At 37.8% G+C, this 27,670-nt stretch overlaps 1 protein-coding gene across 2 annotated transcripts in view; it reads right to left on the bottom strand.

Moving 5' to 3' along the window:
• Positions 1-27,670, bottom strand: part of LOC124804763 (CRAL-TRIO domain-containing protein C3H8.02) — a 76,385-nt gene that overhangs the window by 31,361 nt on the left and 17,354 nt on the right. For both annotated transcript variants that reach the window (XM_047265074.1, XM_047265073.1), the window contains exon 3: positions 8,726-8,941. In XM_047265074.1, the coding sequence (XP_047121030.1) occupies positions 8,726-8,941 (216 nt within the window). The remainder of the gene's footprint in view (positions 1-8,725; positions 8,942-27,670) is intronic.

Genomic DNA, 27,670 nt, shown 5'->3' with positions numbered 1-27,670 from the left:
GCCATTAGAATCTAGTTTGGGTGCACGCTTAGAGACTCTTGTAAACCACTGTTTAAGAAATCTGGTATTCCTCCATTACCAATGTGTACATTATGGAAACCCTTTTATTTTTTAAAATAAATGTAATACGTAAGGACTGTAGACTACAAAAAAACTGTGAAATACATTATCACTTTACCAGACAAAAAAGAAACTTACATATAACCCAAATCAGCACAGCTCTGTGCCAAAAAGGCACTTTTCACATGGGAGTTAAACTTTATAACAAACTTCCTGAAAACATAAAAGCTGTTACTGAGGTCAATACCTTTGGAAAATCTCTAAAGACATATTTATAGCGTCACTGCTGTTACTGCATTGACTAATATTTAAATTTATGAAGTGTGTTATATAAATACTTATGTATAAAGTGTATTATTGTAACCTTAAATACATACGCCTAGAAATGACTTTCAGCTGTATAACTTGACTTCTCCAATGTCTTATGCACAATCTGCTCAGTAGACAATAGGACCAATAAATACAACGGTGACAACGACAACAGCAACAGCATTTGAATGGAGCCACTAATAGCACACAAGCATAAATGGTCGCCCAGTGACACTGAGTGAGAAGATCTATCTGTGCTAGGAGATGCCGAAAACAGATAAAATATATAACACAAAGTGCTCAGAATGCAAACTGCACCAGACAGCAGTTAAATCTCAAGGTTTTTTGACTCATTACCAGTATCCCCAGATATGACACACACACACACACACACACACACACACACACACACACCAAAGACAGGGTAATAAGTATTATATTGTGAGCATTGTGCTACTTATCCAAAATGTAGATAATCAGATAATTATAGTCATAAAATTTACGCTTTTATAAATTGGCAATAAATAAAGACTGCTGTGATATAAAGTGTTGGACACTGTGTAAAATCTGAAAGCACCACCATGTTTCAAGCATTTTGTGTGCTGTAGTGCAATCTGTTTTCTTATTTTTGCCATGAGAATAATGATTTGTGAGGTCTCAAAATGAGTGGAGTGAAAATGTGCATCAATCCACTTACAGTGTATAGCACCAACATTTATCACATCAGAGTGCTCGGTCTCTTTCTATTTCAGAGTGTCACAGCTGAAGTTGTACCCAGGGAGGAGGGCATACACGGGCATATCGACACGACTGAGGGTGCTGCATGGGGAATTTTGTATAACTAAATTCTTTAGTGCTTAATGATGTCAGTACCTTATTTCATTTCTGTTCAGCTTTTCAGTCTAACATACTCATTCACGGTTGTCAAGAAGGCCATACTGATACAATCCATACAAAATTTCACAGTCTCTGTGCCTCCACTGCCTACAAATGTGCTGTACTAATAATACACGGTGCTCACCTGCAACTATATTTAAGGAGTTGGGCATTCTGACTGCTGCTTCACAGTATGTTTATTCCCCCACTACAGTTCAAAAGGAACAGTGAGGTACATAATTACAAAACTAGAAGAAAAAATGGTACTCAGTACTCAATATTAAGGATGTCTTTAACACAGAAAGGGGTGCACAATGCTGCAACAAAAATTTTTGACCACTTACCCAGCAATATAAAGTCTCTAACACACAGCACGGTAAAATGACAACTCCTCCTGTTCCTTAGAAGGATTTCTATGTTTGTAATGTGTAAAAGATGGTGGGTAGGAATTGCTAACTCAATCTGTATATCTTGTTTTCATTTTGGGGGAGGAAAAAAAATGGTGATGTTTAGAGTACAAATAGATGTACATACTAATTTTCAAAATGAATGTAAAGTGACTCATTCCACATCATGACGATTTATCGTGCAGAATGATCTGTGGAACATGAAAGTAACTAACAGAAGAAAAAATAAAGAACAGTTTGATGATGCATTTACCAGAGTAGTTAAGTACTGCTCACAGTGCCTAGAACCACTGACATTTTTAATGAACCAGTCTATGGAAGTCCTGAGTCCATCAAAGCCCATAAAGCGATTTCTTTTCCATAGTCTTAGGTCAACCAAGTCAGCAACTGCAAATTTCATGAGACACACAATGACAGCTTTAAATGACCAAAAGAAAGTTTGGGTTTGTTCCTAGATCTAACCAAAGCTTTTGATGTGTGTGTCATGTTGTGACAAAGCAAGTTGGGAGTTTTTCTTTTTTTTTTTTACTTCCCCTCCTGTTTTGCCACCTGCCTCCTTAAAATTCATTTTTTCACTTTTAACTAATTACCATTAACATATGTGAGTATAGTCCGCATTTCCATAAAAGAGAAAGGTTGGTTCCTGGTTTAACGAATATAACACAAGGTTTAATTGGGTGCTTAGTTTTATGTAAGTAATTGATTCTCTAATTTATTTTGACTATTCCTAGTTAGTATCTTTTGTTATAGGGTGAAATCAGTAATTGTTTCATAACTTAAATTCTATTGTTGACTTATGAACAAACATAAATTCTGTACTAATTATAGACATTTAGAGGAACAACTAATAGTATTCTTAAAAGATCTATTTGGTTCTATTCGAAAACATGTTAGCAAAGCCAGCCCTGAATTAATCCCGAAATAATTAACAGTTTTGTCAAAAGTATTGTTTGCGTAATGATATCTGTTAATTTCATCATTTAAACAGATAATTCAGCTTAACCTCCTCAGTAGAAGAAACTGTTAAAAAGAAGGAATTTTTTGATATATTCAGTTAATTTAATGAGTTAAGTTTTAATTGTTATTTCTGTAAATTAAACATCAAACAATGTGTAGTTTCAGTGTCTATTATTGTAAGGAAATATAAGGGCCAGATTTTTGGTCCTGACACAGTCAGTCCACGGCCAACTTTCAGACATGGAACCCATTTTGGTTAGATCAACAACAATGCATCCACTTAACTGTGAAATAAGTGTTACACCAATAGGCCATGTGTTAAAAGCAATGACAGTGTCCATTCCAATTCATCTGAAAGACTGCGAAATGTGTGGTTAGGTTTTTACTGCTCATAGATGTTCAACAGTAAACTATTGTAGCGGTATGTGGATGTTTGCCTGCAACCTATTAATGAGGCTTATCGAAAGTTTTAAACAATAGTGCACTCGCCATACAACTGTGTACTATGGGGAGGGGGGGGTGTGAACAGTGAAAGTAAAGAACTGTGAAACGCAAATGTGCACCTGTCAACTACATCACTGAAGTAGTCAGTGTCGAACTTCCAAATCATATTTTTCAGCTAGTGTAGCAACACAGTACGTCGACACCAAGGACAGCAAACGAAGAAACAAAGCAGGCAAACATCACAATGCTACACTGTAGCAGAAACTTGATCAATACAACATGAGAGGACATTGCTGACCTCATACAATCCTTTGTAAAATAAAAGCCCGCTGCTTTTCATTCTTTACATAAATGATATGAGTACACCATCATCAATACTGATGATACACCTCTTATAGCTACTGATAGCACTAAGAATGAACTGGAGAACAGACATGCTCTGAATACAGAAAATGCAACACGGTCTTTTAGCAGCATTTTTTTTTATCTTGTTGTTGTCATGGTCTTCAGTCCAGAAACTGGTTTGATGCAGTTCCCCATGCTGTTCTACCCTGCGCAAGCTTCTTCATCTTCCAATACCTACTGCAACCTACATCCTTCTGAATCTGATTAGTGTATTCATCTCTTCGTCTCCCTCTACGATTTTTACCCTCCACTCTGCCCTCCAATACTAAATTGGTGGTCCTTTGATGCCTCAGAACATGTCCTACTAACCGGTTCCTTCTTTTAGTCAGATTGTGCCACAATTCCTTCTTCTCCCCAATTCTATTCAGTACCTCCTCATTAGTTATGTGATCTAGCCATCTAATCTTCAGCATTCTTCCATAGCACCACATTTCGAAAGCTTCAATTCTCTTCTTATCTAAACTACTTATCGTCCATTTTTCACTTCCATACATGGCTACACTCCGTACAAACACTTTCAGAAACAACTTCCTGACACTTAAATCTATACTCGATGTTAACAAATTTCTCTTCTTCAGAAATGCTGTCCTTGCCATAGCCAGTCTACATTTTATATCCTCTCTACTTCGACCATCATCAGTTATTTTGTTTCCCAAACAGAAAAACTCATTTACTACTTTAAGCATCTCATTTCCTAATCTAATACCCTCAGCATCACCTGACTTCATTCAACTACATTCAATTATCCTTGTTTTGCTTTTACTGATGTTCATCTTATATCCTCCTTTCAGGACACTGTCCATTCCATTCAACTGCTCTTCCATGTCCTTTGCTGTCTCTGACAGAATTACAATGTCATCTGCAAACCTCAACGTTTGTATTTCTTCTCCACGGATTTTAATTCCTAATCGAAATTTTTCTTTTGTTTCCTTTACAGCTGGCTCAATAAACAGATTGAATAACATCAGGGATAGGCTACAACCCTGCCTGTCTCACTCCCTTCTCAATAACTGCTTCCCTTTTGCACCCCTGCACTCTTACAACAGCCATATGGTTTCTGTACAAATTGTAAATAGTCTTTAGATCCCTGTATTTTACCTCTGCCACCTTCAGAATTTGAAAGAGAGTATTCCAGTCACAATTGTCAAAAGCTTTCTCTAAGTCTACAAATGCTAGAAACATAGGTTTGCTTTTCCTTAAGCTATTTCTAAGATAAGTCATAGGATCAGTATTGCCGTGCATGTTCCAACATTTCTATGGAATCCAAACTGATCTTCCCCAAGTTCTGCTTTTACCTGTTTTTCCATTCATCTGTAAAGAACTCGTGTTAGTATTTTGCAGCCATGACTTGTTAAACTGATAGTTCGGTAATTTTCACACTTGGCAACACTTGCTTTCTTTGGGATTGGAATTATTATATTCTTCTTGAAGTCTGAGGGTATTTCGCCTGTCTCATAAATCTTGCTCACCAGATGGTAGAGTTTTGTCACGGCTGGCTCTCCCAAGGCTATCAGTAGCTCTAATGGAATTTTGTCTATTCCTGGAGCATTTTTGAGACTTAGGTCTTTCAGTGCTCTGTCAAATTCTTCACACAGTATCATATCTCCCATCTCATCTTCATCTATTTCCTCTTCCATTTCGATTTCCATAGTACGATGGTTTCACTAATACAAAATCTTTCACCAACAGTGTGCCGGCTCTGGGACCACAAAGTTGCAATGGAGACAGGTAATATTAAGTGCTCCCCAGGGTTTGCTACTAGGTCCAGTACACATCTATGCATAACTACAACTCACAAAATGGCATCAGAATCTCTCCATGCTCTGCAAAAACATAAAAGGATTTTTCATTCGGAACTGGAAAAGGAGCTCATAGAAACATCTACGCTCTTGACTGATGATTACAGCTACGTTATCCAGCAAATACTTTCTCAAGAATGCTCACAGTGCTCCAGGCAGTCTGCAACCATCTTTGATGTTTAATCAAACAAAGGAAACTCCAGGTAGGAATATCAACAATGTAGGAAAAGATTGTTACTTACTGCAAAGAAGACACTTCAAGTTGCAGAGACACACACACACACACACACACACACACACACAAAAGCAAGCACACCTCATGTGCACACAACCACCAACTCCAGTATCTCGGGCCAGATGTTTGTAATTTTGATCATCTTAAGCACAGTTATGTCACCTACGTGCTAACTGGCATAGAGATTTCAACACACACTGCCTGGTTCACAGTACTGCTGTTAATTAATTAAAGTGCGATGCACAGAGATTAGCATGTGTGAAACCCTGTGCAAATGGAAGAAAATATCTGAAGGCCCTAATCTGGTAAGGCTAAATAAATAAATAGATGACTATTTCCCTTGACATTGATCGTCTCCTCTCTGATGGTTCCATCAATAGCTCTTTCCACATTAAGTCCGCCAACTACCAACACTACATGCTTTCCAACAGTTGCCGTTCCTTCCACACCAGAAAATTCCTCCCATAGAGCCTGGCCACCTGGGGACAGCACATTTGCAGCAACAAGAACACCCTTGCACAGTATGCTGCAGGTCCTACCAAGGCCAGCACAGACAGACACTATCCCCCACCCCCAGACCTAGTCCACAAGAATATTTGCCATGCCATTTTCCCAAATACTCCCAACACCCCCAAGAACAAACTACACAGGCGTGCTGTCCCCTTTGTCACCCAGTACCATCCTGGACTGTAACAACTAAATCATACCCTTTGTCACATCTTTGATTATCTAACATCACACCATGAAAGAGGGATATCCTGCCTAGGATCCTTCCAAACTCTCTTAACATGGTGTTCTGTCACTTACCCAACTTCCACAACATTCTAGTCTATCTCTATGCCATGCCCAATCCTAATACCTTGCTACAGGGATCATATCCCTGTAGATATGCCCAATCCACCCATTCAGCACTTCCTATTCCAGCCCGTCACAGGCTTATTCCACTCCATCTGAGGCTGGGCCACATATGTGAAAGCAGCCGTGTCATATACCAGCTCTGCTGCAACCACCGCACAGCTTTTTATATTGGTATAACTACCAATTAGCTGTCCACCAGGATGAACGGCCACAGCTAAACTGTGGCCAAGAGTGGAGCAGACCACCCTGTGGCACAGTGTATAGCTGAATATAACATATTTGATTTCAGTGGCTGCTTCACAGAATGGGCCATAAGGATACTCCCCTACGACACCAGTTTTTATGAACTGTCCCGATGGGAATAACCTTACAAAACATTCTCTGCTCCCAAAAGTATCCTGACCTCAGTCTACAGTAACCTACTGTCCCCATGCCCTGCACTCAACAGTTTCCACCCCCTCTGTCCTATCATGTCGTCCTCATTAACGTCTCCTCACCCTCATTGTGTCGCTCTCTGACATCTACATCTACATCTACAATGCACCGGCCCATTTTTTTTCCCCACCCTGCTCCTCTCCTGTTCTGTTCCACCCTCCCCCCCCCCCCCCTCCCACACACACGCATCCCTGTCACACAGCCTCCAGATGCTGCACCTGCCGTCTTGTAATGCCACCATATACTTCCTGCACACCCCACCAGACAGCGCTGCCCCCCCCCCCGCCCCCGCCCCTCTCCCAACCGTACCCTGCTATGTCTCCTCTTTCCTCACCCCACCCCACGTTGCTACTTTCATTCAACATGACAGACGTATTCTGGTAGTAGCTGTCAGAGATAGCATTCATGCGTGTTTGAGGTGTGCTTGCTTGTGTGAATGTGAATGTGTGTGTGTGTGTGTGTGTGTGTGTGTGTGTGTGTGTGTGTGTGCACGCGCGTGCGCGCATGCGTGTGTGTGTGTTTCCTTTGCTGAAGGAGGCTTTGGCTGAAAGCTAAATGTGTAACAGTCATTTCACTGAGCCTATCTGCAACTCACCATGTCATCTATATAGTGAGTAGCAATCTAATTTTTTCCTAATACTGTAAATTAATATTTGTATATAACTACTGTCTAATCAAGGTAGTGTATAACAAAAATGAGATTTTTGGCAAAACCGGAACAGACTGCAAGAAATATCCAAATATTGAGTTAAAGTAGCAGTTTCTACAAAGCCCTCACCAGTGTGCACCACAAGACTTCCTTGGCATTCATAGTAATTGCTTGCGGGCTGTAACACCAGCAACTGTTAAGTGAGACTCCATCACGGAATCTGTTACAAAGCAAAGAAATAGTAAGAGCATTTGTATCCTTCACATTCTAGGCCATATTTTTTATTAATATTCTGATTGTACTTGATCTTCTACATAGCAAGGTTTTAAGAAAACTGGGAAATTTTCAAACTCTTTCAAATTCACAGCCTCATATCTTTTTGAGGATTTGAGATAAATTCTGGCAGTTCACAATGAGCTGTAATAATCACTCCTCTCTTAAATGAAAATGTTTTCACTCGGATTACGTAATTAGGCTCCGAGATACGATCCCGCTTATGTACAGGTGTCGAATCCGTAAAGTCAAAAATATCGGGTTCACTTTACAGGAGTGCAGTCTCTGACGTCCGGCCAGCACAACTGCCCGAGAGTAAACTTTTGTTCTCTTTGATAGACATTATGACAGTTCTACATCTATTTTTAGCTGAGTTTGTCATGTCCAAAATTAATTGGATGGGACAACTGCAACAGATCAAGTTCACAAACTGGAGTGTAATATGCTGTATTCAGTATCTCCTAACATATATTTCTACACTGTGTCCCTCCTTGTACCAAAATAAATTAATTTTAGAGACCTCTGAATGTGAGGGTCAGCGTGCACTGGCCCATCTTCTTCCCCACCCTGCTACACACACACACACACACACACACACACACACACACACATCACCCAGCCTCCAGAAAGCACGTCCTACTTTCTATCCGACTGTAATTTTTTGCTAGGGCAAAAGGCAGCTGGAGGTGGCACATTAATCTCCTCTCACTCACTCAGTACTTACTGAACAGACTCCAAGGCCAGACGGAGAGGCAGCATTTTAACAAAGCTGCGCCTGAGGGAAATCAGTGTCTCTCCACTGCACCCCATAACCCTTTACCTCTAAAGAATAGCTATACCATGTCTCTACTGTTACAGATACATGAGACATGCAATTTACCTACAGTTGGGATCAAGTTTTCTGTGATGCACTGATGCAAAGAAGTGAAATGGTGACATCAACAAGTGTGCAGTGACATCAGCAAGTGTGCAAACAATACATTAATCAAATGGCTATCTTTAACAGAATGCAACTTACCAGGCAGAAAACAATAAACTTTGTCAGCTCTTCAATGTCCCTGTCATTAACATTGTGGTTCTTTGCTGGAATATAAATAATCGGCCTCCCACTGACATCTCTGTGACGCAGCACTCTTGCTTTCTTCCCTTCCACATGCTTCTGGATAATTGGATTTTTTTCATTTAACAATTCGACACCGTACTCCTTACGCCATTTGTTGGTTTTCAGAATTGCCTGAAAGAAAAGTTTTCTTTATTGTGTGATGTTTGACTGATGAGCAAAAATTGCTAATAGAAATGATTAGTGTGACATAAATTTGAAGTCGTAATACCCACACAACAAATGCTATTATTACACTGAGAGCCCTTGAGATAGATAATAAGCAGTAAACATGAAAGTTCTGAATAAGTAGTTTTCTGCATAAGATATTTCTCATTTTGGGTCTCAAGGGACACACAAAGGGACTAAAACAATAAGGAGATATCAAAAAGTAGTAGCTAAAATGATTGAAACATAGAGAATGAGTAAAAGTAAAGACTCACTCCCATTTCACTTGTGAGCAGCCTCATACATCTTGATTAAGTGATTTTTACCATCATAGATACATCGTACATAATGGTGAGATCAAGACGTCAGTGACTTGTCAGAGGCGTTTTGTTTATATTACCATATACCAGATGAATCAGACAATGGAAAGTCCAGAATGGAATAATGACAGAGACAGTGGTCATCCATGTGAGTTGCATTTGTGTAAATGTGTTTGTGTATGTTGTCTAACTCAGGTAAAGGCCTTTTGGCCAAAAGCTTACTTGTCTAGCAGTCATTTTGTTGTGCTTGTCTGTGACTCAACATCTCAGCAATGTGGTGAGTAGCACTCTATACTTTGCAACCTATAATTTTCATAAAATATACTAGATGAGTTTGCATTGATGCAATGTGACACAGATAATGTAAGATAAACATGTTTTTGGTAGCTTGTTGCTGTTGTGGTGGTCAGTCTGAAGACCAATTTGATGCAGTTCTCCATGCTAGTCTATACTGTGCAAGCCTCTTGATCTCTACTGCAATCTACATTCATATGTACCTTCTTGCAGTATCTCACAATTTCAAAAAGTTTTGAGACTAGATTGACAGAAAATAGGGAATAGTTATGGTGGTGGTTTCAATGCTTCAGGTGTTCTACATGACCTCCCCCCATTTGAGTACACTGCACAGACCATTCACACAACCATTGAAACTGTCAGAAAACTCCTTTGGCAGCAAGTTGTTCAATTCACATATCACAGTAGCTTGAATGCCAGTTTCACAATCAAAGCACTGACCCTCCATGTAAATTTCTGCATTTTGGCATTTTGTGGTAGGCTTCTATTGATAATGTAAGATTTCGTCGCATGTGATGATTTTTCCCAGGAATGAATTGTCTATGTTTTGCATTTAAATCAGGTTGCGTCATCTGCCCAAGCATTGTCGTTATTGTCTGGGAGTCAAGCTTCGCAGGACAAGAACATGCACACTTTTCTTTTCTTCAAAACTTTCTGGACAACATCATTAGATTTAGAGACGATGTTCCACTTTGATTTGTGACATGATAAATGTTCACACACTAAGTCTGCACGTTCAGTACTTAACACTGCCTGTTCACAGCTGTCTGGTCAAACGCATATCTGTTGTTTACAGTTGTTAGTTCATGCTGGCAGTGTAGTTAATGCACTGGCATTGCTTACATGCCAGGAATAAAATCAGTCTCAGAACATTTTATTCATATGGTGTATTCACGCCTCAGTCTGCCGCTAAAGTTTCTACCCGATCACACTTCCATCCGTTACCAAAGAGACTATTCCTTGAGGCCTCAGGATGTGTCCTGCCAATCAATCCTTTCTTTTAATCAAACTGTGCCATAAATTTCTTTTCTTCCACAGTTTGATTCAGTACTTCCTCATTAGTTACCTGACTTACCCATCTAATCTTTAGCATTCTACCATAATACTACATTTCAAAAGCTTTTATTCTCTTCTTGTCTAAATGTTTATTGTCCACATTTCACTTATGTACAATGCTACATTCCCAAAAATTTAAATTTATCTTCAATGTTATCATATTTCTATTTTCAAAAACATTTTTGCTATTGCTTGTCTGCATCTTATGTACTCTCTACTTTAGCCATTCCAGTTTTCTTCTGCCCAAACAGCAAAACTTAACGTGTGACGAAGCAAACTGGGATAATTTTTCTGCCCCTCGTTTTGCCATCTGCCTCCTTAAAATTCATTTTTTTAAATTTTAATTAATCACCTTTAACATACGTGAATATGATCTGCATTTCCATAAAAGAGAAAGGTTGGCCCTCAGTTTTGAAGAATATAGTACTGGCTCTAATTTTGTGCTCAGTTTTATGTATGTAATTAATTTTCTAATTTATTTTGACTATTCCTAGTTAGTATCTTTCATTACAGGGTGAAATCAGTAATTGTTTTGTGACTTAGAGTCTACTGTTGATGTATAAACAAACATAAATTCTGCACTAATTATACACATTTGGAAGACGAAATACTAATAATCTTAAAGTATCTATTAGGCTCTATTCAAAAACATTTTAGTAAAATCAGCCCTGAGTTAATTTGTCAAAGGTATTGTTTGCATAATGATATTTGTTAATTTCATGACTTAAACAAATAATTTGGCTAACTCTTGCAGTAGATAAACTGTTAAAAAGATGCAATTTTCGATGTATCCAGTTAATTTAATGAGTTAAGTTTTAATTGTAATTTCCGTAAATTAAACTTTGAACAATGTGCAGTTTCAATACCTATTATTGTGATAATATATAAGGGCATGATTTTTGGTCACGAGACAGTCATTCCATGGCCGAGTTTCTGACAAGGACCTTGTGTTGGTTAGAACAACAGTACAATAAGTGTTACTCCAATAGGCTGTGGATAAAAACAGTGACTGTGTGACTGTTTCAACATGTACCTGTTTATTCTTCAAGAGCTGTGAATTATGTAGTTATGTTTATACTGCTCATAGATGTTCAACAGTCAACTATTGTAGCAGTATGTGGAGGTTCACTTGCAACCTATTCATGGGCCTTATCAAAGGTTAAACAATAGTGCACTGGCCATATCACTGTTTATTATTGGGGAGGGGGGTTGTGAACAGCAAAAGTAAAAGACTGAAACATAACTGTGCATCTGTCGGCTACATTATTTACCATAGTCAGTGTCCAAATTACAAACCCCATTTTTTCAGCCAGTGCAACAACGCAGTACATCGACACAGAGGACAACAAACGCAGAAACAAAGCAGGTGAAACCACTACATGTAGTGCCCTTGTGGGTGAGGAATATTGTATGTTGGCACAATAAGCTAGAACTCATGAAAACTTGACAGTGATGTGTGAACTCGAGTGATTTTAAACGATGATACAGCCAATCAGTGCTGGGGTTTCATAGTGAAGAAGGTGCAGCAGCCAGTCAGTGAGTGGGTTCTATGGAAGCAACCACTGAGTACAGGAGCAGCCCACAGCACACAGGTGGACACAGATGACCAGAGGTAAACAAGACACCTTGCCAAGAGAATTACAACTTGCCACAGTCATGCAGACGATGGACCAAGTTGACAACCACAACAGCAGCAGCATCAGAGCAGCAGAAGAAGAGTGAATGAGAACAAGGTAATTCATTGTAAAAGCTGTGTTATATTAAGTGATAAATAATAAGTGACTTTAACGAACAAGTCAGTGTGACTGAGGACAAAGCTGTAGAGGTTAAGTTTTTAAGTGAACCAAAACACCTAAGTGTGACTGGTTCTGTAACCGACTATAAGTCAGACATGAATGTGACTTTCATGGATGGGGACGAATGTCCTATTGTAAAGAGCGAAATGGACAAAAACAGTACTGAAGTGGGTGAGATCGTTAAGGTTAAGGAGGAGGAATCTAGTAGCAAAAGTCAGCAAGGACCAAAGTTTATGACATATGGACAAGTGGAAGGTATATTATGAATAATATAAGTACAACAGAAGACATTAATAGTTTGAGAGAAGGCAATTAGGAGGGTGGAAAATAGTATAAAGAGAGTAGTACATAACACTGATGAAAAATTAACATAGAGTAGTAAATGTGTAGAAGAGAGAGAAACTTTGTGATGACAATAGTAGGAAGGTGGAGGTTTCCGAGAAACGATAAAAATAGAGTTAAAGTTGAGAAACAAATTGATCACATTAGAAATGATTTAGAAACGGAGGTAGAAACCAAGTGTGCAGTAGAGGTAGAGGAAAAACTGGAAAAAGTAAATGAAAGAGAAGATTCAAAATTGGCTAAAATAGAGAAAAAAGTGGAAGAGATACCAAATCTAAAGCATAGCTTAAGTGAATGTGTGTCTGATTCTGACTGTAGTTGTAATGATGATAGCAACAATGAGTAATGATGAATACAGTAGTGATGAAAATTGGGTATTTGAATCTATAATTAATAATTAGGGCAATGTATTAAGAAAAAGAAAGGATCTGTTGTATGAATATCATCACATGGTAAGTAAAAAGGAAGTGTGTCAAACAGTAATAATGGCAAGTGTACAAGGTAAACATGTTAAGTGTTTCCTAGACAGTGATAGTGATTTGAATGACATTTCGCAAGCAGTTTTTGAATCTATTCAGAACACTGAGGGTATAGTAGTGATGTATGTTTCTGGAATAAAAATTATTGGTGCTACTAATAAGCTGTCAAAGAGTGTGAAAGAAGAGGTAATATTAACTGTGGAGTTGGCAGGACAGCTGTTGGGATGCAATTTGTTGGTGATTCAAAATCGCAGCAGTGATGTAATATTTGAGACTAATTTCTTGTGCAATTAGCAAGTAGGGGGTTCAACATTCTGTGTTGGATTCATTATGTGGCAATAATGCTTATTCCAGCTGCGTGTCTTGTTTTTCATGTTTCCTGAGGCAGTCAAACTCTTCTACTATCCTATCTGTAGTTTATAAGTGAATCACAGATATTCTATCTTCGGCTTTCACGTCATTTGGTACAGTAGGATTCTTCAGTACAGAAATATGTTAGAAAAAGTTTCTCCAGTGTTATCTCTCTCTCTCTCTCTCTCTCTCTCTCTCTCTCTCTCTCTCTCTCTCTCTGTGTGTGTGTGTGTGTGTGTGTTATGTTGTGTTAGTGATAAGTGATATAATCATAAGAGGATGGAAGAAAATAAAGTGGTAACATGATTAAAGAATTTCTGTCAAACAAATGGAAGGAAAATTGAAAACGAAAGGTGTCAGCATATGTGGAGGATAATTGACATATGAAATAATCAGCTTATTGGTGCAGCAGCAGAGGCAATATGCAGTAAAAATCATCTTGAATACCAGATCTTAATATTAACTGTGGTATAGTAGAATGTTGTTGTTCAGTGCAATCAGTATATTGAGATAACTATCTACCTTAGAAGTGTGTCATGGTAAAGTCGTTTCTAGCATTAAGGAATTACAACTTTAAACATAGTTGCCTGGAGTAATGTGTGAGGAAAGAGCAAGCAAGGTTTGTATGTATATTGCCCTTCAGGCTAGATTATCAAGCAAATTGATGGAATACAGTGGAATAATAGCTTTTCTAAGTGATAATTTTGTCCAATCGGTAATGAGAGTTAAGTTTGCCTTAGCATAAGGATCTGTTACTGTGGAGTGTTTTTCAGTAGAATCAATTTTGCAGTGGATGAGCAGAGTGGGTGTTTATTTATTAGATAATGAAGCAACAATGAAATAATAAAATAACGGATAATGTTAGGGTCTTAATGGTTAGGGAGCCTGTCTCTGCAGGAGGGACATTTTTTTGAGAATGCAATCCACTAGTTAACAAGCTAAGAAATGTAAGTGTAATAATGCTGCTGACAGACACGATTAATGAAAAAGATAACTGTATACAAACAAATGTGGTGCAATTATCTTGATGATCTATTTGTGAACCAGGCAACATTAGGTACTGTTTATAATGTGCAGTTCATGACACTGCAGTTGGTAATGAGAGATTAACAGAAAGAGCAATATTTACAAGTCGTATAAGGCTGCATCACTGGACCTATAGGTTATCTGAAAACTTCTATTTGTCTTCTGAGGAATTATGAGCTTGAGGTGGTAATACTGAAATGAAGAACAATAATTTTGCTGATTAGCTAATAACTGTGGTGCTAACTGATATGAATATTCTGATAGGTCAACTATTTGGTAACATTTTGTGATTTTGTGAGGATTTAAAGTTCAGGATGGATGAGAGTAGTGCTCAGAGTGGAGTAGAGAAGTGGGGCAATGATTTGGTACAACTTCCATCCCCTTAATTTTGATTTGGATAGTAATTAAGCTATGTAATGGTGACTATTCTTTTCTCATAATGTAATGATTAGCAAATCTATGCTACAGCACATCTTGATTTTTTTCTAGAGGTAATGCACATCTCAAGTTTCTGATATTTTGCAAGTGGGAAAGAAACAAAAGTCTTCCAAGTTTAACCAGTTTCAGACAGTTATGACTTATATTAATGTTTTGTTGTGTAAAGTGTACCTGATTTTAAAATTTTGTCTAGTCCACACCTTTCATACTATAGTCAAATTTAGTGCTAATTATTGTGAGATTACGAGAACTATGTAATGTATTTATTTATGATGTAATGACTATAATTTGCCATTAGTATTAAACATATTTTTTTAGATTTAAGTTACAAGTAAAAGTAAATGTACTAAACTAGGATATTTTGTCTAATTTTTTCATGTACATTGGTGGAGGAGGACTACCCCCAAGGGACCTGATCGCAGTGCCTTTCCTAACTAGCTGCCACTTGAACCTGTTGAAGGCGTGGACAGCTTGGTGAGAAAGTGCGTTAAAGATTAATAACAAGACAGGACTTGTAAAAAGCAGTATGTGTTTTAAAATGTAATCCTTGTTTAGTCCAAAAAGGACATCTCTTATGATGAAGATGCATAAATTTTGTTAAAAACATAACCTGTAGATATTTTGTGATATGTATGTAATTATTTAGTATGGGGATTTATGTATGGCCTGTTCACATAAGTACAAATTTGAAAAAAAACTATATGTCCTATAGTCTTTGATAAGATTTCTTATGTATATTTTTTTTTTTTTTTTTGTGTAAATTTTATACCCAATATCTGGCATCACTTGTGGTCACTGAATTGCTCATTTAGCTATTTGCAATACTATCTGGTCAGTCCAATGAGGGGGTGATGTAACAAAGCAAACTGGGATAATTTTTCTGCCCCTCCTGTTTCGCCATCTGCCTCCTTAAAATTCATTTTTTTAATTTTAACTAATTACCATTAACATACGTGAATATTATCTGCATTTCCATTAAAGAGAAAGGTTGGCCCTCAGTTTTAAAGAATATAACACCAGATCTAATTTTGTGCTTAGTTTTATGTATTAACTGATTTTCTAATTTATTTTGACTATTCCTAGTTAGTATCTTACATTACAGTGTGAAATCAGTAATTGTTTCTTAACTTAAATTCTAGTGTTGATGAGCAAACAAATATAAATTCTGCACTAATCATAAACGTTTGGAAGACAAAATACTAGTAATCTTAAGAGTATCTATTTGAAAGCATGTTAGCAAAACCAGCCCTGAATTAATTCCAAAGTAATTAACAGTTTTGTCAAAAGTATTTTTTGTGTAATGATATTTGTTAATTTCATGATTTAAACAAATAATTTGGCCTACCTCTTGCAGTAGAAGAAACTGTTAAAAAAACGCAATTTTTCGAGGTATTGGAGGTACGTGTAGGTATTGGAAGTACGTGGAGGTTCACTTGCCATCTATTCATGAGGCTTATCAAAGGTTAAACAATAGTGTACTGGCCATATCACTGTGTATTATTGTGAGGCTGTAAACAGCAAAAATAAAAGACTGCAAAACGTAACTGTGCCTCTGTCGGCTACATTATTTACTGTAGTCAGTGTCCATATTACAAACCCCATTTTTCAGCCAGTGTAGCAATGCAGAATGTCAACACAAAGGACAACAAACGAAGAAAAAAAGCAGGTGGAACGGCTACAAACTACTTTTAATGTCTCATTTCCTAATTTAATTCTTCCAGCATTGTGTCATTTAATTCAACTGCATTCCATTATCACTGCTTTACTTTTGTTGTTGGTCACCTTATAAGCTCTTTTCCAAAAACTAGCCATTGGTATTCTAAGCTCTTTGCTGTCTTTGACAGAATTGCTACATCATCGGCAAACCTCAAAGTTTTTACTACTTCTCTCTGAAGTTTAATGTCATTTACAAATTATTCCTAGGCATCCTTTACAACTTGCTCAATGTATGAACTATGAATTGAATGACACTGGGAACAGACTCCAAAATGGTCTCACTCCCTTCTCAACCTCTGTTTCCTTCTGTTAAGTTATGTGTATGTAGACAGGGCACCTAAAATTGGTGGGAGATGAAGTTGCTTGTGTGGCTGACTACCAACCAGCTGGCCAAGGGCACACTGCAGCCTGTCCAACAAAACAACTGGTATGGCCCTACACAGGTACACAGGTGGCCAGTGGGTCCTGAAATGCGTAAAAACCAGAGCGGGGAATTTGAACGACAGTTGCCCGCTTAGCCAAAAAACAGACAATGTACCACAACTGACTGCATGTAAGACAGTCCAAAACACAGCTACTTACAGCTCTTAGAAAGACTATAATAAATAAGAGAGAAAATCTCAATACATCAGCAATCTCAAAAAATGAGATGCAGCCAATGAAACAACAACACTTTCAATAACTTAAAAACTACAAAAGTTTATATTTTACAGTGACAATATTTTCACAATGAACCTTGAAATTAACAACTTTTAAATGCTAAATGGGATTTCAACAAACTATATCTCATATGTTAGTTACTTTCATATTCCATGAATCATTTAGCACGATCAATCGTCATGATGTGGAACGAGTCATTTTACATTCATATTGCAAATTAGACTCTAAACATCACCATATAATCTCCCCCCACCACCGTAATGAAAACAAGGTATCAAGGTATACAGATTGAGTTAGCAATTCTTACAAACCACCTTTTACACATTACAAACACAGAAATTCTTCTACAGAGTAGAAGCACTTGTCAAGTAGAAACTTTTTCAATTTATTTTCAAATTTTACCTTGTTGTCTGTTAGACATTTTATATTGTTGGGTAAGTGGTCAAAAATTTTTGTTGCAGTGTTGTGCACCCCTTTCTGTGCTAAAGACAACCTTAATGTTGAGTAATGAATGCCATTTTTTCTTCTAGTATTGTAATTGTGTTCGTCATTGTTCCTTTTGAACTGTAGTGGATTATTTACAACAAACTTCATGAGAATAAATATACGGTGAAGCAGTAGTCAGAATGCCCAACTCATTAAACAGATGTCTACAAGATGATCACAGATGAGCACCACATATTATTCTTACAGCACATTTTTGGACAAAGAATGTCTTCATTCTTAAAGATGAGTTACCCCAGAACATTATTCCATAAGGCATTACTGAATGAAAATAAGCAAAATATTCCAACTTATTGATTTTTCTCTCTCCCAAAACCTTGCTATGATTCTAAGTGCAAATGTGGCTGAAGTTGTTTCAGGAATTCCAAAATGTGTTTTTTCCAATTCTAATTCTCATCAATATGGACACCTAAGAATTTTGAAGTTTCCACCTTATGTATTATTTCATCACCCTGTATTACACTTATCACTGGTGCAGTACCCCTAGAGGTGCAGAACTGCATATGATGTGTCTTTGTGAAATTCAGGGTGAGACCATTCTCAGAAAACCAGTCAATGATACTTTTGAGAAATATGTTTACCACTTCTTCCATTTCCGTATGTATACTGGGAGTGCTTACAATACTGGTGTCGTCTGCAAAAAGAACTAATTCTCCTGAATGAAATTTTCACTCTGCAGCGGAGTGTGCGCTGATATGAAACTTCCTGGCAGATTAAAACTGTGTGCGGACCAAGACTCGAACCAACTGAATATAGCATGAATACCTCATATCTTGTCATACGTGTGTTGTTATTTAAAGAATATGTTACTATTTGCGAACAGCGTTATTTAATTATGGTTTGGTCAATCTTATGTTTTTTTCAGAACTAGTTCTGCTTGTTGTACATTACAAGGTAGATCATTCACATATATGAGAAACAGTAGTGGACCTAAGATTGAGCCTTGGGGAACCCCACATGTGATTTCTCCCCAGTCAGAATTGTGTCCCTGGATTCTGTTGGTTGAACTACTACTAAGTACATAACATTGCACTGCAGCTATCATTGCTGAATGGTATGTATCTGTAACTATTTTATTTATTGATTTATTGTGTTTTATATCTTTTCATTATGCAAATGTTTGTCAGAACCCGATATCCTTCACAATAACACACCAACTGAATATAGCCTGAATACCTCATATCTTGTCATGCGTGTGTCGTTATGTAAGGATAATGTTACTATTTGCCAATAGTGTTATTTAGTTATGACTACAGCAGGAATAGAAAACCGTTGTAATTTTAGAAGTGGTCAATCTTATGTTTTAGCTGACACCACTATTGAAAAGATTGCCAAAATATGCTCCTATCAAGCAGACACAAATAATTGTTTAAACAATGTCTAACAACATTTTGTTGTCATTTAATGTGAGTGTTCTTAAGCAAGAATGCTAGATTGCTTATTTATGAACAAACCTTTATTTATGTTTCCTAATGGACTAAGTGTTACTGAACCTTAATAATATTTCTTTATTTAAATATTATTGTAATATATTAGTTTAGTGTTGGAGGTGCTCAAGTTGTGTCAAAATCATGTCTGTAGAACTTAAGAATGATGATTTTTGGCTGGGATGGCCTCCAACCAATGAGAGTTGGATAGTGACAGAACACTGCTGGAGTCACGTGGAGGCTGGCACTTTTTGAGGGGTGCACTCAAGGGAAAGTGGACACTTTTACGTTAGTTCTGGAAGGACGCAGACCTGCCTCAGAGGAGCATATGAATCGGTCATCTGGGCAACTGATTCCGCCTGGCGAACGGTCGCTACAATACTTCAACTTCAGAAGGGATTCTAACCCTCGTTAGGTCTGAATGTGTTCCATTCCAGAGCTTCAATGCTTCTCCTTGCACTATGGAACTGAGAACAGAGAGAGTATGAGTTTCTACTCATTGTCTGTCATGTGTTAATGTACAAGTCGTCATGCTGAACTCTGAATTACTTTGAGCTGACGAATATTTTGTGTACTGTGGTCACGAAATGGACTATGTTCTTCACGCATCTTTGATGACTATTTAGCTTGTGGATTTTGCTACCATTCTCGTAACACTCTCAATGCAATTTTACTGCCTTCATTAAGATTATTTTATGTTTGTATTATAAATGGATATTTTAGAACCACTTTCCATATATTTGAGATTTACCTTCTTGAATAAACATTATCAACATTATTCCCTGTATCATCTACATCAATAACAGACATTAAGAATATAACCTTTTTTTTATTAATTATTCATTTACCTTTTATTTAATTTTTTATTCAATTGATTTTACTTGGAATTCTATACAACGTACAGACTATCCGACTGCAAGATTGCAGCTACAGGTTATTATTTGCAGTAAGTTAGTTGCTGGTTATGAAAGCAGATATGTGCAGCTTGATCCTACAACATTATCAAGCTGTTCTTTTTTAAACATAGCTGTACATGACCCAGTCACCTAAGGTGCATGCAACATCACGTGAAGTTCCAATTGCTTTGCCCGTAAGAAATGTTAGTCAGAGAAGCATGATGTTTGGTTTCGGTATAAGTTGCAAATTATCTTTCACACCCTGTATTCCATCCTTAATACCTTCAGAGTTTCGAAAGAATTTGTTGCAGTCAATATCGCCAACAGCTTTCTCTAAATCTACAGATGCTATACACAAAGGATTATCTTTCTTCAACTTATCTTCTAAGAGAACTCATAGGGTCACTGTAGCCTCACATGTTCTTACTTTTCTCCAGAGGCCAAACTGATCACCCATGAGCTTTGTTCCTACCAGTTTTTCCATTCTTCTATATGTAATTTGTATCAGTATTTTGCAATCATGAGTTATTAAGTAGATAGTTCAGTAGCATTCACAACTGTCAGCATCTGCCTTTGCAAGTGGTATTATTGCAATGTTCTTGAAGTATGAAGATATTTTGCTGAACAGTTTTGACATGGCCAACACTTACAAGAATCTCAATCATTCTGAAGGAATGCTGTCTACTCTTGTGGGTTATGTTTCAGCTTAACTCTTTCTGTGCTTTGAGAAATTCTTCTCCAGTATCGTATCTTCTATCTCATCTTCATTTACTTCCTCTCCTCTTTCTCAAAATACTACCTTTTCTCTGAAGGTGTCTAATTCCCCTACAGGCAGCATCTACCATTCCCCTAATTATGCATGCTTCTACAGCCTTTTCATAAACTCGTGAAAAATGGTGACTGTTGTTGTGGTCTTCAGTCCAGAGACTGGTTTGATGCAGCTCTCCCTGCTACTCTATCCTGTACAAGCTTCTTCATCACCCAATACCTACTGCAACCTACATCATCCTGAATCTGATTAGTGTATTCATCTCTTGGTCTCCCTCTATGATTTTTACCCTCCATGCTGTCCTCCAATACTAAATTGGTGATCCCTCGATGCCTCAGAACATGTCTTACCAACCGATCTCTTCTTCTAGTCAATTTGTGCCACAAATTTCTCTTCTTCCCAATTCTATTCGATACCTCCTCATTACTTATGTTATCTACCCATCCAATCTTCAGCATTCTTCTGTAGCACCGCGTTTCGAAAGCTTCTATACTCTTCTTGTCTAAACTATTTATCATCCATTTTACACTTCCATACACGGCTACACTCCATACAAATACTTTCAGAAATGATTTCCTCACACTTAAATCTATACTCAATGTTAACAAATTTCTCTTCTTCAGAAATGATTTCCTTGCCATTGCCAGTCTACATTTTATATCCTCTCTACTTCGACCATTATCAGTTATTTTTCTCCCCAAATAGCAAAACTCATTTACTACTTTAAGTGTCTCATTTCCTAATCTAATTGCCTCCCTTCAGCATCTCCCAACTTAATTCGACTACATGCCATTATCCTCATTTTGCTTTTGTTGACGTTCATCTTATATCCTCCTTTCAAGACACTGTCCATTCCATTCAACTGCTCTTCCAAGTCCTTTGCTGTCTCAGTGACTGTAGGTCCTGCTTATATAGATTCATCTGTAATACTATAATACATACACTGCCCATGTGTTAATGACTAACATTTTCTTTCAATATTCTCATCAGCCATGATTTCTTCAACACTATAAGAGTAAAGCCGTCTTTAACCTTAAGTTGGTTTGAACACTGCAAGGCTTTAGTAGACAGTGTATTACTGGATGTGGTAAGCCTTCCACCATCCTATGAAGTGGCTTACCAGGCCAGTTATATGTGGTCCTACACTTTAATAGGGATCTTGAGACATGGTGAAACGGCTGAAATTTCACTTACACAAATGAATGCCAGCAGGTGAAAGAAGCAGTAAGCAGATGAAAATAAAATAAAATAAAATAAAACCTTCGATGAGGCAGAGATTAAACATCAGACCTCTGGGTTTGTAATGCTTCAGGTCCTGCACCAAAACAGCAGGTACAGCCAATACTGGTAACAGTTGGAGTTTGTCCACAGTTGAGCATTTATTACTTGCTGCCATTTGGAAGTAAGCAGTAGACAGTTCTTTTCCAATCTGTAGATCTTTTTAATTTCTGTACTCTTTCTGTTTATCAGACATGGTCCTAATGAATTTGACTAACTAAAGTTTGGTGATGGTGGGGGAGAGGAGGGGGAAATCCTATAACAATGGCATTAAGGATGTGACATTTTTTTAGCTGGGTACACTGTCTAAATGCAGCAACAAATGCCTTAACTAGTGTGCATCACTGCCACACCCATGATTCCACCGCTGAAAGAAGACTCCCCCACACTTTTCCACAGTCTTTGGTCTTCTATACATAACCACATTACTCCTGCATGTTTTCCAATCTGAACTATCTGCATTCCATTAGATAACTGTCTTGGTATACTCTCATCTCCTGGAATCTATCAAAGAAATTCCACGGTCCATCTACCACCCATTCAATTGGTTACATGTCCCAACCATTTCCATTACAGTCACAGTTTCATCTTCCACTCTAGACTGTCACCTGATCCATTCATTTGTCTTCTGCACCTACTCTACATCCACACTCTGCAAAGCAGTGAAGTGCGTGACAGAGGGTACTTGCCACTGTCCCAATTATTAGTGCTTCTTCCTGTTCCTTTCACATATTGAGTGCAGGAATGACAATTTAAATGCATCTGTGCTTGCCATAATTAATCTTGTCCTCACTATCCCTATGTTCATCTCCTAGTAACTCCCAATGTTCATTTCCCCATTGCCTGCTGAGTGACCAATTTTTGCATTAAGTCCATGTCTCCATGCCCTAAGTCAAAACTGGTCACACAAACTTACTGTAAACTTTCTATGTCGGGCAGCTCGGAGGTTGTTTAGAAAATACTATTTAGTTTACAAACAGCACTCTGGGTGATTTTTACTTTCCATGTATTTCTTTCCTGTCCATACAGCCAATGGCTTCAACTGTCCTAAACAAACACTCATCATTCAATTCTGTGACTTCACTGTAAAATTTTATTATTTTCTTTCTGATATACTCAGTGTTTATTATTTCACTCTGGATGTAATTGACTTTATGATCTATATTCAAAATTTTCTCTACTTAGTTCCTGCAATATCAGAAGTTTATTATTTATTTAACCTGGTCTGATTAGGGCCATTAGGCCTTCTCTTACTTTCTTACATTAGGGCAGGGTTTCACACATACAGTGCTTTCGTTTAAAAAAAATATTTTTAATATGACAACTAACACTGAAATGATCTGAATGTCTGAAGTCCCAGTGTGAGTAAATTATACTGACTATGAACTAATAATATCTGACAGTGTGAGTTAATTATACTGAATATGAACTAATAAAGTTAATATTGGCAATGTTTTTAGTATTGCAGCTGCTGCCACTAATAGTGATAATACCAGTAATAAAAATAACAACAATAACAACAATGAATGTGACAGATATAATGAGAATTTATAGGTGTACAAAACGGATGTTTCCTGATATAGTGAGTTCAGGGGCAAAGTAAATTTAAGAAGATTGCACTGGCTAACAATACTGGGAATGAGGAACAGTAGGTTGAAAAGATGGATGTACAAGGGTAACAAGTGTGTACAGGGACAATGGTTATCTGTATTTATCCCCATTAGAGAGGCACCAGTTAAACTTGGGTAGCTGAGATATGTTCCATTAACACACATCCTTTTTCGTGTTACTTGGCCAAAGATCTGAAAGACTCCTCTACCTGTGCTGAGAGAATCTCTTAGAATAACTACTCTTTCAGTTCTCAATCTCTCTTTCTCTCACTATCCTGGCTTGGCAAAAGATGAATCAGTTCTCTGATCCTTAATAACTGACAGTTCCAGTTTGGCTGATAATGAATCAACAGTGCTCTCAAAACGTATAAATCTCCCCCTCCCCCCCCCCCCCTTCCCAACAAAGTGATTCATACTTGCTGCTCTGTTCTACATATTCATTCAAGAGTTACAAATGGTTCATTAGGCTGCATTCACTTCTAAAGCCAGCTTATTCCATAGTCTGATTACGTTTTCTTCTGTGCAGTTTGCTGTGTCATCACCACAGGCCCAAAGATGAGAGCTGGTGCCAGTTCCACAGACCCACCACTTGTGAGAGTCCCACCAGCACCATAGGTGGCACTGACGATGAAGCCAACTGCCGACCAAGTACAATCCACCTATGACTGGGCGACAACGGACAGAAGTCTAATCAGAAGACAGAAGAGCAGCTCTTGTCCACTTGGTTATAGATCATCATCCAGGGCTCTTAGAAGTGAACAGACAGTAGTTGTAAATTGCATTTGCTATTACTGTGAAGTTTGCCTACGTTTATTTGCACTTAGCCATTGAGAGCCTGTTTTGTGTTATATTACAAGCAGTGTTGCAGAACCTATTATTCAACTAGTCACCAAGATAAGTAAACCTTTTAACTCATTTGTGTGACTTCGTTACTGATTTGTTCGAGTGTTGTAGAACCTTCTTTCTCCTATCATGTTACCTGACCCTGGGGTATAGCTGTGTAATAGTGGCAGGGAGAAATTTTCCTCACAGTGTACTGCACCAGAAACTGTTTCACGAACTCACAAACTCAGCCTACCATAACAATAATGGCATCTCGGCTGCCACAGCAGTAGCGACGAGGCCTTTACAAAACTGGTGACGAGAGCTTACAAAACAGTTTATGATAATTTCAGTGAATACCTCACACATTACAGGTAGGTCTGCAACTATCTTTTAAGTCTTGTCGATCTCCTGTCCTGTGATGGGTATAATTACAGCATTGCACCACAGGTTTTGGGAAGGGCTTCCTCTGCACACACTATGTCAATAATCTTGCTACTCTTCTTGCATCACTTTTCCTCCATCTTTAATGGAAATGTCGTGTGGCTAGGGCCTCCCGTCGGGTAGACCGTTCGCCTGGTGCAGGTCTTTCGATTTGACGCCTCTTCGGCGACCTGCGTGTCGATGGGGATGAAATGATGATTAGGACAACACAACACCCAGTCCCTGAGCGGAGAAAATCTCCGACCCAGCCGGGAATCGAACCCGGGCCCTTAGGATTGACATTCTGTCACGCTGACCACTCAGCTACCGGGGCGGACCCCTGGCACCTTCCCTTTCTTTGTACTCCTAATGGCTAGCCGTACCTTACCAAGTGTTAATACATGAATTTAATTATTTCCATCTCTGTGTTCCTGCATCACTTTCACTTCACTAACCCTTGTCAGTTTTTGGGAAGCACTTATAGCCTCCTCTCCTCTGTTAATTATTATGTGACTATTATCTTAACAGATAAAGTGTGACACCACCCAACAAATACTGTTCTTTTTTTTTTTTTTTTGCCATGCTATTATTTGTCTCACTTGTTTATCTTCTCAAATTTCCATTTGTATATTTTTCACATTCTCTGAAAGACATTTCCAAATAACTTTTGTTAGTTCAGCAATTTGACACACTCATTTTCTCAAAATTTTGCCACCTCTGAAGCAGTTGCTATGTTCCACTAGTGATTTCCTTTTCTTTTGCTCTGCTACAACACCTCCTGATTGTGCAACTGTATCTCTGGCACACAAATGCATCTTTCATCTGTCATTTCTAAGATGGTGAACTTGTTTCTCATTTAATCCTATGTACCTGCCTATCCGTAAATAAACGCTCACTACTTACACTTAAATTTCCCACTGGGTTTGTTTCCTTCAAGTTTTATGTCTATTTTTACTGTGGCTCACTTTAAATACTTAATTGGTTTAAAAAATCACACTCTGTGTAATTTCCTATTGTTTTATGAGATATAATCAATTTTATATTTAGTTCCATATGGACCATCTTCTGCTTGTTTTCTTCTGAAGGAATGTATTATGGCCAAACAAGTTTTTTCTCTCAGCATAATTATTCTACTTATTTATGGCCTCTTCATTCTAGTATTTATCCAAACTTCCCTATTGAAGAATTGTTCTTTACGTTTTGTCCTATTGGTCACTAAAATCACACATTATCAGCATGTGATGGCATCTGCTGTCAACAATGACTTTCTGTAAATATTCATAGTGGTCTTTGGCATTTTTACCAGAAAGGGAGGCCATTTGTGCATTGACTAATGATTTTGAAGAAATAAACTTTTTTAATTTTTGAAACATGTTTTTTTGTTCTGCTTTATAATCCCTTAATATTTGCAAGCGCGCATGAGCGCGCCCACACACACACACACACACACACACACACACACACACACACACAAAGCCTACACCTTAAAACACATGGCCTCATTTCAATTCTATTTGGCCTCGTATTTTTCACTGCACTTCTGGGAACGCTACTATTGCCCATTTGATGTTATTTGACTTTAGTAGCAATCCACAAAACTAAAAGTCGAATAATTAATTGTAGGTAAATTACCAAGGAAAGGTGTACCTGTATACCACCAAGTGGAATTCTCCAGTGTTAAATTGTTGGAGCACAGATCATTTACATTTACATTGACAGCATACATTTGCCACGAAAAAAGTGAGCAGAAGCACCTTGATAAAGAGTTAGAGTCCCACCTAAAAAAAAAAAAAAAAAAAAAAAAAAAAAAAAAAAAAAAAAAAAGCACCACCACACTAACTTGTGTGATTCCAACTAGTGTATTATAACTAGCCTTGGCTCTGCGCTACTAACAGCAATTTTGTTGCACCTTTTGTAGCATTTTATTGCTGCTCAGCACCATGACCTGTTTTCTCAACTTGAGTTTACCATATTTTTGAGACACACTGCTACAAGATTATCTAACAGAAGATATGTCTTCAAAAGTTTGGCCAGCATATTGGTTTTTGAAGGGTAGTAAGAGAAGTATGTGTCCCACCGGACCTCAAGTTGGGCATTATGCAGAAGAGTTATTGTGAAAATTTGCATTATGTGAACAAAATTAAAAATTTGTAATCATTGTTAATGGAACACGGACCTCAGCTATAACTGATCAAAAGATTGTCATGCATAGCTTACACTTTTTTGGCAGAATCGTTTAAAGCACTCATTTGCCCCCCAAGTTGCTCTACAGTTGAATACATTTCTTCAGAATCATATCCTCAAAGTCAGTGAACCATGCCTCCAGGCCTATGAATAAATTTTCAAGCCACTGAGATTATATCCACAACTTCAGCATCAATGGACACACTGTTTGGCACGTGTGAGCCTAAAAGCTCATCTAATACCTCCCTGCTGCCCTCCCCCTCTTTTTACCTCTTGTTCATTCCCAATAAGAAAGGAAAGATATT

This window comes from Schistocerca piceifrons, chromosome 7 (assembly GCF_021461385.2).
Source record: "Schistocerca piceifrons isolate TAMUIC-IGC-003096 chromosome 7, iqSchPice1.1, whole genome shotgun sequence".
In the NCBI taxonomy this organism is placed as follows: domain Eukaryota; kingdom Metazoa; phylum Arthropoda; class Insecta; order Orthoptera; family Acrididae; genus Schistocerca; species Schistocerca piceifrons.
The sequence above is the reverse complement of the archived record's forward strand: the minus strand, read 5'-3'. Positions and strand labels throughout refer to the sequence as shown.